General features: G+C 37.4%; 1 protein-coding gene across 1 annotated transcript in view; it reads left to right on the top strand.

Annotated features, from left to right (window-relative positions):
- SUGCT (succinyl-CoA:glutarate-CoA transferase) overlaps positions 1-14,281 on the top strand; it is a 313,226-nt gene that overhangs the window by 106,850 nt on the left and 192,095 nt on the right. Inside the window, exon 10 of the mRNA XM_084207991.1 lies at positions 13,597-13,668. Coding sequence (XP_084064117.1) covers positions 13,597-13,668 — 72 coding nt within the window. The remainder of the gene's footprint in view (positions 1-13,596; positions 13,669-14,281) is intronic.

Here is a 14,281-nt window from a genome sequence, read left to right as displayed (position 1 = left end):
AATTATAAATGTCAGTGACTTCTTCAAAGCCAGAGGGCTGAAAAATATTGATTTCTCTGAAATTACATCTGTTTTTTAAGAGGAAGTGTGAGAGTTCTCTTGAAGCCACAGTTTTGCCCAACCTTCATCTAGAAAGGATAATACCTGCCTGTTAGTCAAGTTGAGGTTATCCAGATAAAAGGCCTCTGAATGGGGGTATGGGGGAAGAATGTGTGATGGAGAGGTAATCTGGAGATCCCATATTTTCTATTATTTCTAAATTTACTACCAGCTTATTTTATTTCTGCCTCACATGTGGAGTCACTAAGTTTAGTTGTTTAATGGACCAGCAATTTGCAGCCACCCTGCCTCAAAAAAAAAAAAAAAAAAAAAAAAAAAAACAACCAAAAAAAGCAAAATGTGAGGACACCTGTCAGCAGAAATTTTTTTGGTGTTCTTAGCAGTATATAGTTACATGCTATTGGTATGACTTGGCCAGCTGAGGAAAAATGGCATGGTCAACCAATTTAATTGACAATAAAGTTCCTAAATGTCTGCTCACTTCAGAGCCATACTGGCTTTCTGACTTATCTGAGGGGGAGCAGGGTTGGATTTCATTAGGAGTAGGTTTGTGCCTGTAATCTGGCTACAGGCTGTTTATGACTCTGTCCATACTAAGAAATAAGCAGTTCTAGAGCTTGTATTTTATTTCCAACTAAATGCCAGCTGGGCCAGGAAAATAAACTGATCTAAACATCATAACATTTTTATCCAAGTTTGTGTTTTGAGCCACATTCATCTCTGAAATTATGGCACTTTTTCTTATGCTTCTGTTGGGTTCTTGACACCCCTATGCTACTCTAGACAACAAAGGCACTTGTAGTTAACTTCTTCCCCAAAAGGTCAATACCCAGATCTAACTCTTAAATTAGCTGTCAGTTTTAGAAAAAGTACATCATTTATGAATCAGATGTTTGCTTATTTCTGTGTACCTAACAAAGTTTAGAAACTCCTGTGTCTGTTATTATTCAAATTGATGCTGGTCTGTATTCACAAAATACTTCCTTGCCAAACCTCTGCCTTGGACATCCAGCAGTGGACAATTGTGTGGAAAGCACAATCTCCAGAGCAGTTAGTAGAATGACTTGTTAGGGTTTGCAGAATTCCCATCACAGAATTCCCATATTCTTCCTTCCCTTTCTTATATGAAGAGGTGTTTTGGTTGGAATGTTGTCCAGAAAAAATGTTCCAGTCCTCTCACTTTAACTGTTCAGTACTTCTTTTGTAGTCTGGATGGGAGCAAATATGATCCCAAGTACATGATAATAATGCTATTGCTTTCTTCTCCTGACATGCCTGTGCTTTCCATGTGATCCTTGTTTTAACACACATTTGTGACATAATTTCTTTGTGATGTGTAAGCTTACATTCTGCTAACTGAGAAGAGAAAGGGAAATCCTAACAGTGCCCTCTGAAGCTGTCTCTGAAGCTGCAAACCACTTCTTATAGGTGGCATTTTAACAGTGTAAATGTAATAATGATCTCTGAAAATCTTCATTCCCTTCTCATTGCTGTCTGAGTTCATGATTCTTGATGTCAGCAGCAGGCTAGCAGCAGGAGGATTTCGGAAACATCCAAGCTGGAGATGAGCACTGTTGTTCAGAGGGATGTATGCTCCTGTGCATAGGTATTATTGAAATAACCCCAGGTCCAAGCCTGGGTGCTATTAGCAGTGTATTTGTTCTGGATCCCATTTCACAAGTACTTGTAGCAGCCCAGGAAGCTCAGGAAGATTCTTAGGGTTCACATTCAGTTCACATTCTGCAATCTGGTGAAAGCCAGAACAAATGTGAGGTCAGTTATAGAATCATAGAATGTCTTGGGTGGGAAGGAATCTTAAGGATCTTTCAGGTCCAACCTCCCTGCCATGGTCAGGAACACCTTCCACTAGAAGGGGAAGTTATCCTTGTTCTGAGTTGACCTTGATACTCCTGCAGAGTTTCTCATAAGTGAACAGAAATTGTCTAGCCTAAACCTTGAAATGCCCCAACTCTCAGGGTAGGCAATCATATGCCACCACAGACTTTCTGTTTCACCAGTTTTAAGTCCAAAAAGATTTTGAGTGGCTTTTAAACTTCTTTGAGGGAAGGCTGAAACCCAAATTTTTCTTTGTATGTGAAAGGAATACAAATCTTACTCTACAGGATCTTAATTTTCATCTGGAAGCTGAAGTCCAGTGCACAACATATGTCTCACTCATTTTAGTTGATTTTTCATTCTTTATGGCACCTTAAGGTTGCTTTTTGCTTACTTGGTGTATTTTACCTTGTGCAGATTTTGAAAAGAAAAAGACAGATCAAGTAGCTGGAGAAATGCATTATTTGCATCCAAAATCTTATGCTTCAGTACATAACTTGATGTGAAAATTGGTATGCCTCCCTGCATAATTTTCTCTAGCAGCCATCCTTCCCACTTATAAGCACAGCTCTGTCAATGTCTAATAAGATGCCCAAGCTTTGTAACTGTGAAAGGAAATGAACATTTGAAGAAAATTAAATATACCAGAATGCCACTACTACTGAAACTGTCTCTGTACTAATTAGTATGACCATTTAAATTTATTTTGTTACTCTATGTATTATTTTTTAGTACTGTTAAAAGGAGGGTTTTCTGCCTTCACCAGCCCACTGTGGGGAGGAAGAGTGAGTGCCCTTATTAATTTGTGCACTCTTCTCCTTGTTTGCTCCTTCTTCCCCCTCCCCAGGTGAGGCCATCAGATATCAGCTTCATATAATCTAGGGACAAGAACCCTTTTTCTGTGAAAGGTCATTTCATAGCCAACTCCAGGCAACAGTGGGCGGGCAGCACTTCAGGCTGTCATCAGGGGTGCAAGAGCAGGCCAGGCTCCTGCCAGCAGCCCATTTTAGTCCTTCCCAGTACAATGGCAGGTCTGTGTGCCGGGCTTGCTGCTGCCCACTTGATGCCAAGCCCAGGGTCACCAGAAGGCCGTCTGGATCATTAGGAGACCAGCCCTTTGACTCTGCCGACGCAGCAGAGGGAGGAGGAGGCACGATGAAGATCAGGTGCCAGGCTGCTCCTCCAGACCTGCTGGCACCATCCCTTTGCTGTCACCAGACTGGGGCCCTTGGCAGCTGGGAACATTTCTGTGGCAAGACTCATTCACTCTTTAAGAGATGCTCTTTCTTACAGGAGATCTTTGCTCTTTGCACGTAGACCGTAACGTGACTGTGCTGCAGTGTTTGGATTGCAGCGGCAGGATAGTGTTAAACTTATTTGGCTACATGGGACTAATTAATTAAACTAATTTAACTTGATGCTATGTAGATTTGCTTGGGTTACTTTCTCTAAATTATTACCTATGAAAATGTGTGAAACAATGGTGTTTTTTGCTAGAGACTCCAGCAGAAGCAGTGTGTGCTCATGCTCACTTGTCAGTCGATTGAGGTGCAGCGATGCTGTTACAGCGTTCTGTCCTGCCATAAAAAGGCTCTTCAAAAACCTAAATGGAATAAGAATTTGTGAGTTTCCTGACAACCGGTCAACAGAGAAGAGCAAGGAATCGAATTAGGACTGATGCTGATGAAAATCAGCAGAAACATCACTGAGGACATAAAAAGTAACAGGGGTGCAAAATTGGCTGTATAAAATGTAACGCTTTCATAACTTAAAATGTTCATTGCTGCAAATAATGCAGTAATTTTGTGCTTTTCCTGATGTAACAGTGTTTGGCATAGGTACACAGAGTCCTTAACCTTTGAATTCACCACTTTGGTTAACAATTGGGCTTTTCCTTAGGAAGGTGAAAAGTAAGGGTTTAGATTGACAGTGAAAGTAAATTTGCTGGTCATGCCAAGAAATTGAAACTCTGTGGTACTGGGTGGTCTTCAGAGTCAGAATCCTGCCTAAGTAAGCTCAGACTCCTATGAATCTCTCATTATTAAATCAGGATTGTCCTTTGGGTGCTCATACTGTCATGTATGAGAAACAGGCTGCCCCTCAGCCATCCAGAACAACAACAACAAAAAATATTAAGGCAGCATAAAGCAAGATGAAACTTCAAAATAAATGTAACAATTCATAAGAATGAAGAGTTTGTTAAAGAAAAACATGAGTACTTGTGAGGGAAAACTTAAAGGTTTTTTTCCTTTCAAATCTGAAAGGGAAAAATATGGGATTAATTTTGAAAATTGGAATTTTTGACTTCTCCTTTTGTCTCCTCCTATTGTCTTTTCACACAGTTTTACTGGCATACCTATGTCCATCAGATTTTGGAGCTACAGGGGCTGCAAGGAGGTTTTGTATAAAGGTGGATGTAGATTTTAGGGTGTGATAATAGAAGCACGCTTATACTGTGTTGATTCTCCACAATGTGTTCTTTTGTAAAGGATAATTATGTTTGTTATGCAAAAGTCCTTTTCAAGCTGCAGACATGAAAGTCTGTGATAAAAACTAATATAGTAGCTTCCACTACACAGATTTCCACAGCTCTTTGTCAGTAGATAATTTTGCAAATTAGGTAATAAAATGAAAATTGGTTAAATATTGGCCAGGAAAATAGTAAGTTGAGAAAAGACATAATATTTAGGTTTCTAATTGTAGTGATTTTCAAAATTTAAAAATTTAAAAATAATGCTAAATTTTAGGAAGGTAGAATTTTAATTCCAGTAATGTGATATTAAATGTCAATAATATTCAGACTAAAGGACATGATTACAAAAATGCTGGAGAAAAAAAAAGTCTATATTTTGTAGTTTTAAGGAAACCTAATAGAACTTTACAGAAAAATTAAGAGGAAGTTGGGTTCTGACCTTTTTTATAGACATAATTAAGCATTCCTCTTATCAAATGTTCCTTTTTTTTTTTTTTATAGATCTCACCATAGAATATTCTATTCTTATGGCCTAGCAATGAATTTTTTGCATACATTTAGAACTTTAAATAATGTGCATCCTAGATGTCTGACCAGTTCAATATTTAAATCCTTGATTAGAGATAAATTAGTGTTTTAAACTAAAACAGACTGCATGCAATAAACCTTAATGAGTCTGACTTGAAACCACAAATCAAGGGTACTTGAAGAGTTAAAGTTGAAACATTTGAAATTCATCCTTAGTTCACTGTACTTTCTTTACTGAGGAGTAGATAGGATCACATAATATTTGACAGATATATTTATTGAGAAAGAAGAGTAAAATAGGGCAAAAGCACATTAGTAGAATGGATTGGAGTTTGCTCTCTGCAGCAAAATGGCAGTTTAAAAACAGGACTACTGTTTATTTCAAGTTATGGAAATGCCAAATTGTTAAACCTGGCCAATTTTTACCCCTGTAGTTGTGTCACCATTGATGTTTTTTCTGATTTTTCTGATTTTCACCAGCTAATTTGATTCCCTGCTCCTCTCTGTTGATTGGTTGTTGAGAAACAAATTATTTCACTCTGGTTTTTGAAGAGCCTTCTTTATAGCAGGACACTAAATTATTGCCTGCCCAGTCTGAGTTCTAGTTTACCTGCCCTGGGTCATCTGCAGCTTGAAATCCCAGACTGATTGCAGGACTCAGTATGGTCCCTGACTCAGTATGGGTCAAATAGATGGTCAGTATTATAAAACCCCTCTTTGGAAACTGTACCCCTACAACACTAATTTCAAAGAGTAGAGAGGGAAAAGGGACAGAAATAGTGACACAAATCCTGCTCTGCTAAGTTCTACTAAAACCAGAAATAAGACCTCATTTAGAATTACATTCAAAATCGCATTTTTTAAACCTCATATTTGAGTACTCAGATCTTCCAGACAGCTATAGCCTATGATTATTGGAAGATGAAAGAAATATTTGTCATTTCTGCATCACTAATGCCTGGAGGCCTGTATCAGGATCAAATTGTGGTCATGTATGTTGTTTTTCAAAAGAAATGTTTTCATTGCATTCTTTTACTTTGAAAGTGAAACAAAAGTACAATGCTTACAATCCCAAAATTGGACAAAATTGTGTGAACTGTTGTGTGAGAAAGAAAAAAGAATAAGGAAACATAACTTGGATTCAGGCTTTTGAGACATTATAAATGTTGAGAAAAATATTGTTTAAAAACTGGCTCTGCAGTGCCCTTTAAAATCAGTAAGCGTCTATTTTAATTCCCATATAAGTAGTAACTGGCTGCTGTCTGTATATATACTTAAATGTTGCTTGCTGTATAAGACCTTGTTTGCTTAATTTCAACCTAACTGAATTTTTATGGCTGTGCTATAAACCTCTTGAAAATAGTGGCTTAAATGGAAATGCTGACACAACATTAATTACACTGGCTCCAGTGTGATACTGTGATTAAAGTTTATTTATTTTGTGTGTGTGTAATTTCATTGTTGAAAAACTATTGGAAAACTAATGTGGCAATGGAGAATGTGATTCTGTGCCTGATATTTTTCAACAGCAAGAAACAGTTTAAATGCCAGTTTAAAGTACCAGATAATTTATTTTTAATTGAGGTATAGTTTAGGTATTTAAAATTTTAGAAGTTTGGGAAAGTGACAAGTTTCCCACTTTAAAGCTGTTCACTGTTCTTCCAGGAGTTTTTAAATGTCTTTTTGGGTGGTGAGGCTAAATGTATATTGCATTAGAAAATTAAGTAAATGGTTTCATTTCCTTGGTACCATATGTTCTTTGAGATATTCTGGAGAAAAGTCTGAAAGTATGAGGTATGAAATCCACCATTAACATTCTATTACTATTGAATATGAAGTAACAACTGTAAAAGTCTGTTTGATAAATAGTTTGCCCAACTGGTACTTTTAGATTACGGACCTATGTGTTGCATCTACTCAGCTGGGAAATGAACAGTACAAATAACATATGGCTGTATGAAGAGTAAGTGAGGGAGAGAGATCTCCTGTCTCCAACAGTTTATAATTCTCATATTAGACAAGAACTGGATAAAAACATGACATGGTCTGGAAAGCAGTTCTAAGCTCTTCTGTTTCCTGAAGGAGTGTTGAGAGCAATACACTATATTGCCAAACACAGATATGTTTGATGCTGAGATTTTGTGTAAACTTTGCTGCCCCTTTCAGGAAGGTGCAATCAGAGCACTTTTAGTGGTTAATCAGCTTTTCTTGTCGATCAGTTAGACAACATCACTTTTTTCTGGATTCATGCATATATGGAACTTGAAGGCTGATCAGGAAAATTGTCCAATGAGTTGTAGGTTCTGGCTCATAGTCTCTGGTGTGCCTTCCTTGACATCAGTGCTGGTGTTCTTCCATCTTAGGGACCAAAGTAATCATTCCCACTCTTGCCATAAACACCTTTCCTAGGAGCCCATGGCATCCGGTCAAACTTTTTTCTTTTTGGCAAGAGAATTTTTGCAGATATTGTTAATGCTAATCTGTCTGGTAGACTGACAGCTGCAAAGTTGCAAGGTAGCATGTCCTGCAACATGGTGGGGAAGTGAGACACAAGTAGTGTAGGTTGAAAAGATCAGAGAGGAAAAGTGAAATCTTTGTGTGGAATGCCCTTCTTCAGTTTGCTCAGTGAGAACATTCAGCATTCATTAATCCAGTCCATGAAATTTACATTTTTTTATTTTTACTGTTTGCTTTCACTGGAAGAGAGTGCAAAGTAGGCAAATAGTTTCAAAGTGTGTGGTCTTTATGGTTTATATGTATTGCTCAGAACTACCGCTGACCAAACTTCTTGGTCTTGTTCCCATTTGTTACAGTAATTAAATATTAAGTTGTTATGAAAGGATTGTGCTGTTCCCTTGAAAGAAAAAAGAATGTGACTCCTCCATGGTTCTGTGGTACAGCTGATGTTTTATTCAAACTAATGTGTAAAGATAGAGAAATTATTTGCAAAGTTTATTCTGTCTGTAAGGAATGTAATGATTCTGGATCTGAAGTAAAACTGAGAATCTCCTACACTGTAGTTCATTAGATTGGTTTGGAGAGGGAAAAATCAACATGTGCCATAGATACATTTGGTTGGAAGGACAAAGGAGCCTCTACAGACAGATCAGTCAAATCCTGAATACATCACCTTCTTAATTGTCGCCTTTAATCTGCATTAAGACTAGATAATGCTTGTCCTTAAATGACCTTTACATTGAATTGAATATTGCACTGGAAAACTTCAAAGTCTAATTGATGACAAATTATGTAATAAAACTGTGGTTCCAAGCCTGCAAGAGACCAGCTCTTCTGCTTGACCACACCCATGAATGCCAGGGAAGTACTTCAAGCTTGTAAACAAAGATCTCACCTCGTGTATGCTCACCTAGTGCCTCAATGATTCTGTAAATGAGAAAATGGAGGGGAGAGGAAGGAGTAACACCTGAAAAGCAATCTCTTAAAAAAATGTTAATGATATGTTTCAAAGCTTTGTTTGAAAATACTGGCTTGGCTTTTCCTGATGTTATGTTTAAGACTTCACAAGAAAGTGTCTTCGTTCTGCATTGATCCCAGCTGGCCCAAAGTTTCATTCAGCCCCCACATGAAGCTGCTTGCTCCTGTGTCAGCCTTGGGAAGGAGCTCGGAGGAGTGTTCTGCTGTGATGCCATCAGAGAGATTGGGCTGTTGTGCTGGCAAACACTTAATTACAGAAACTCTGTATCTAGCCTTTATTCAAGGACACCATCATTCCAAAATCTTAAGCAAGCTGTTTGATGATGCCAGTTGAAGCAATCAGCCTCTTGCTCTGTAAGACCCAGAGCAGTTGGAATGCATGCAAAAATTTAGGTCTCTTTAAGTCCTATCCAGAAGTTGCCAATACATACTGACTATCCCATAACCTTCAACTGTTCCCCTCATGATTCATAGTTGGATGCTTTTAGGGATGCTACTATTCAAATTTATGATTCAAAAGGCAGCACTGTCTTGAAAGATACTTCAAATCCAAGGGTATCTAACATCAAGTATTCCCAATGAAAAGGGATTTTAAGTATCTCAACAGATCCTAATTGTTATTCCCACTGGAATATGAGATAAGAAAACTCATAAATATGAGTAATACATAATTTTTACCATATCTGATGTAGTACAAATGTTCTGCGAAGAGGAGGTCTGAAAACTTTTGAATATTTCAACCATTGACAGCCATTATCAGTTAACAGGCCAATATGGTAAATGGTAATGAATGTAAGCTCTTTTTCAGATAATTAACATCTCCTTTTAACCTCTTCTAAATATGGAATAATTCTACAATTTGATAAACCCAATGCTTTGTTCTGTTGGTCTCTCCAAGTATTGTTTGGCCTCCAAAATCTGTGGAATGTGCAAAATGGAGAAGAGTGGTTGGTACATGATCTACCAAGGTGTGTTATGCTGCCATTCAGAGGGACTTTGACAGGCTGGAGAGTCAGGCCATCAAGAACCTAATGGAATTGAAAAAAGAGAAATATGAAGTCTTGGACATGATAGGAAATTATCCCATGCATCGGTACAGACTGAGACTGACCTGCTGGAAAGCAGCTTTGCACAAAAAGACCTGGGGATCTTGGTGAACAAAAAATGGAATATGAGCCAGCAATGTGTCCCTGTGACAAAGAGATCATTCTCATCTGTATTAGTAGGAGAATTGCCAACATGTCAAAAGAGGTGATCCTTCTGTCTGCTCAGCACCCCTGAGGATGAATAACCACTCAATCCAGTTATGGGTCCACAACAGGGTCTAATTCTGGGGTTTTTGGGACAAAACTGAATCATACTGAATCAGGTCCAGTGTAGGGCCAAGAAAATAATTAAGGGCATCTTTCATATGAGGAGAGATCTGGGACTGTGTAGCCTAAAAAGGGTCAGAAAGGAGGCTCAAGGAGATCCTTAGGAATGTGTATAAATACCTGATGAAGGGGACCATTGCCATACACAACTGCAAATGTTCTGGTTGTTTTGATTACCATGTTTTGGATTCAAAAACTGACTTGGGCTTCTGATAATTTTATTGGAATTGCCATATATTTTGACTGGTCCCTTATATTTTAAAGGTTTTTTTTTGTGGAATCAACATGCAAATTGAAACACATGCACAGATGTTTGTGTATGATTGATGATTGCCATAGAACATATAGACTTAAAATTCATAATGCAGGAAATAAATACAAAAAATAATGGTCTTTGTATTAATGCCTTCAAAGCTGGCAAATTTTGAAAGGCTGTTGATTTAGAGCAGTGGAAAGAAAGGCTCTTTTGGCCTCATTATCTCAGCAAGTCTTTGCTTGCTCTGGTAATAACTTAGGTTAAGTTTGGCCTGCATCTTTATTGTGTAGTCTATGTAACATATTCGGATTTGGAGAATACTTGTAAACCACATAAAACATTCCTGAAGGTGGATAGAGTTTATATGCCATACGTTTAGGGAAATTAAAGTATTTTAATACACAAAGTATCTCTGGTATAAACTGTATTCTAAGATCAAAGTTGGAAAAGTGCTGAGTCTTAATAAGGTCCTGGAACATCCATTTGACAGTGTGAGGTGGTGATGCTTACACACTGGACCTTGGATCTGCCTTTGAACATGCATATGTTGATGTCATGTACTAGATATGGGAATTTACAGGTTATTTTCTTGGAAAGCCTCAAGTTTTTCCACCACACTGAAAAAGCTACACCTTTGAATGCTCACAATCTTTCTCTGCCCTTTCCATGAATAAGATTTCAAATAATTTTTTGCTTAGTATTTGTTTCTTGTCTTCACCAAATGATGTGCTATTGCTCAAGATAGCTCATGGGAGTAGTAGGTTAACTCATGATTGTACACTGAAGAATCTTATCAGAAGGCCTCATTCTTCAGGAGAAAAGGGAATGGGAAAAGGACTTTTGCCTTGTGTGTGTAGTGCCTTTTATTGCACTAATGTGAAATGATTCGATGTGATGGACAGCAGTTTATCAAAACAAAATCTCATTAAAATCTGTCTGCACTTTGCCCTTACTCTCCTTTATATAATAAGATTGTGAAGCTTTCTGTGACCAGATGGTAACCTGTGGTAACCTGTAGTGTGTGTACATTCATGGGTGATGAATAAAACCATTGTCACCCTTAAATGTTGGCATCAATATTGTGCTAGTAACATTTGGAAGTTTCTGCTTTATCAGCAGCAATGACTGGCAAATAATCAGCTGTTTTGTAATGGGAAGCTTAAAATAGCAGCTAAAGACATTTGAGTTAAGCTTCATGGAAAAAGACACTGCTGCATTTATTATGATACCATTTTTGTTGTGTAAGGATGACATGATTGTTATTTTAGCTTTTTAGACATACAGTGCAATTAAGAATAATCAGTTTTCCCACACATTCCACAAAGCAACTGAAGCACACATGCTAACAACCAGGCCCTTAAATTCAGAGTGACTTCCGCTGCTGCACGGGCAGCCAGTGGGTGCAGATGATGCTTCACAGCGGTATGCAGCTATTGTGGGATGGCAGCCTCCGACCTGTGTCTGGACAGAAGCTGCTGATAAATAACACACTCTCTAAGATTTGCCCACACTACCAATGTAAATACTTTTTGGAGTGCTGAGGAGGAGGATCTGTACATATGACATATACTTTGTAAGCTGTAGTAGGCATCCAGGCTGGAAGTTTAAAAGAATGTACAAAAGAATTCTGATTTGTGTTTACAGGAAGTAGTAGATGGTTGCACCAATAAAAATTATTCTGTGTTTTATATGCACACTGCTACATACAGTGTTTGACCCCTAATTTGTGTGACTTGCATGAGGCTGGTTTTAGAACTATGAACATCAGCAAAGAAAAATCAGGATTTGGGCAGGGTGTTCAGAAAACAGATTTTGCCTGTAACTAAAGGTACTAAGTTTATTCAGACAGTTTTAATTCATAATTATTCCCACTAAAGGCCATTTACTGGGAGGGAGAGTCTTACATATTCTTTTACCAGGGTCTGCCATTATTTTTTTAGACTGAGGTCTTTGTTAACTGATTTAGCTAAGAAATGTTTATGTGTTCCCATACAAATCTTTTTTTAAACTCTTTAATCTTTTTTCTTTGCTTACTGCTCTTCTCAGCATGAGTATGTAGTACCTTTATAGGATATATTTTACTAAACTTTTACTGTATTGGGGCCAAGTCAGTGGTACTTTCTTGCGTGCTTGGGACTAATTGTTTGCTGAATTTTATCTTTGCATGCTATCTTAGACTGAACTACTGAATTAAGTGTGTGAAAAATAAATCGTTAAACCTTATGACTGGACAATACTGTTTACCATGAAATGAAACATAGAAAGAGCAAACGTGATATTTTAACTCTGATGCACAGTTACCTGCATTTCAGAGGACATGATTGTCCACATGCAATTTTAAAACTTTGACTAAAGCAGATGGTAGAAGAGTCTTAGTGAACGTATCTGTATCTATATGAAAGATTGCAAGTTGAGATAGCATATTGCTCTCTGTGAAGAGGAATAAGCCACAGTGGCATGAGAAGAATTTTAAAGTGTGTCAAGTGTTTCCATTCCAGGACTTACATTTGTGTGTTATTTTACCAAAATTTATTGTGAAAATTCACACCTTTAAATGAGGACATGAGAGCTCATTAAAAAAAAAAAAAAGAAAGAAAGAAAAAAGAAAAAAGAAAAAAGAAAAAAGAAAAAAGAAAAAAGAAAGATTTCTAGGAATGGAAGATGAATTTTGCTCTCTGCAAGAAAGGGTTGCAAGTTCTTGCCACCATTAATGCACCAGCCTATGCTGGCCTCTTACACTGAAGTCAAATTAATGGTGGAAGAATTTTTCCTAAATGTTTTCAAAAATTGGGGTGGTACTATGTATGACTGAAACTGCAGTTATGCATCTTTCTATAAGAGAGAGGTGTGGAGAAAAGAGGAACTGCATTATCCAGTTTTAGAAGGTACCCTAACACAATGGAAAAATTGAATATGTTGCCAATTACAGATTTTCTTTTTTCCAGTAGAAATCTAAGTGAGATGGTTTAGACTGAAATGAAAGCTGCTATGTCCTACCCAGTTCAATGTTGTCTTCACTATGAAATGTACCACTAAGGCCACTGTAATGAAGTCAAGTAAAAATTACATCTTTAAAGCTGGACAAGAAGTCCCATTTCTTCCATGAGATCTATCTTGAACTACTGACTAAGGAGATAGCCTTATCTCCAGCTGAAGAGCTCCAAAGATGCAGTCTATCCCTTTCATTCCCATGGGCATTCCTAATTTTTATTTACTATTTGGCAAATTTTTTTTTGTGTCTTTGGTCAGGATCTGTAACATTTCAGTGCAGATGTCTGCTCTGAGTCAGGCTAAGAGTGAAGCTGTATAAATACCTCCTGGCAAATAAAAATTATCATGGTAATCCTCAGTCCTGTGAATGTGGGACACATAAGGTTTAAGGGTAGCTCATGACACATTTTTAGCAAATAAACTATTAACCAAGATGACTTCTCAGCTCTAGGAAAAAAATTCAAAAAGGGCTTCATCCATCTTTGTGAGTGGATGACTTTGAGCCACTTTTATAGAACAAGAGATTGGGTGTGAATGGAAATGTTTAAGGAAGTCATTTGAACATTATTTACGAAGTTTCACTTCAAAGGTGTGCTAATATTTATAGTTTAGTTACAGCTTATCACCTGTCTTTGTTTTTCCAGGCATTTAAGACCAAGGATGGCTACATCGTGGTGGGAGCTGGAAATGATCATCAGTTTGTCACTGTGTGCAAGGTGTGTTAGGCACGAGTACAGAAATGTGTAATAGTTTCCCTTCTCACTAGGAAAATTAAGATGCTGATTCTTCTTTATTATCTTTATTTTTTTTTTCTGTATGGAAATAAGTGGTGAGTATAAATTCTAACCCTACATCTATTCTGACTCTGAGTTCAGAACACACCAGTTCTAAAACTTGTAGGTACTGTGCTCCTACTGAAGTCTGTGCACATCTGATTGAATCTACATCTACTTAAATCATTACCTAAGCACACTGTCCTTTAGAGCTCCTAGCATGTGCTGATCTGTGCTCACTGAGAAACTTGTGGACTTGGAAAAGAAATGTTACAGGATTCTGGGCTGATTTTGGAGTGGTGCAGAGACATCATGTTGAAGAAAAATCTTTAAAAAAAATTGTTCTAAATGAAATGTATCAACATTCCAAATAAAGGACCCCAGTAACATGTAAGATGGGACAAGAGATTTTTTTTATGTAGCATTAGACAACATTTCAAAAAATTACAGCTATAGCTATTTTGGCCATTGTGGTTTTTTCTCTAGGAACTTGAATATTTAACATAAATTAACGACACTTAGGAAACTGGGCACTATTTTCCTCCATTTGTTCATG

The sequence above is a fragment of the Fringilla coelebs genome (genome assembly GCF_963513975.1).
Source record: "Fringilla coelebs genome assembly, chromosome: 1".
NCBI lineage: Eukaryota > Metazoa > Chordata > Aves > Passeriformes > Fringillidae > Fringilla > Fringilla coelebs.
This window is presented reverse-complemented; position numbering and strand designations above follow the sequence as displayed.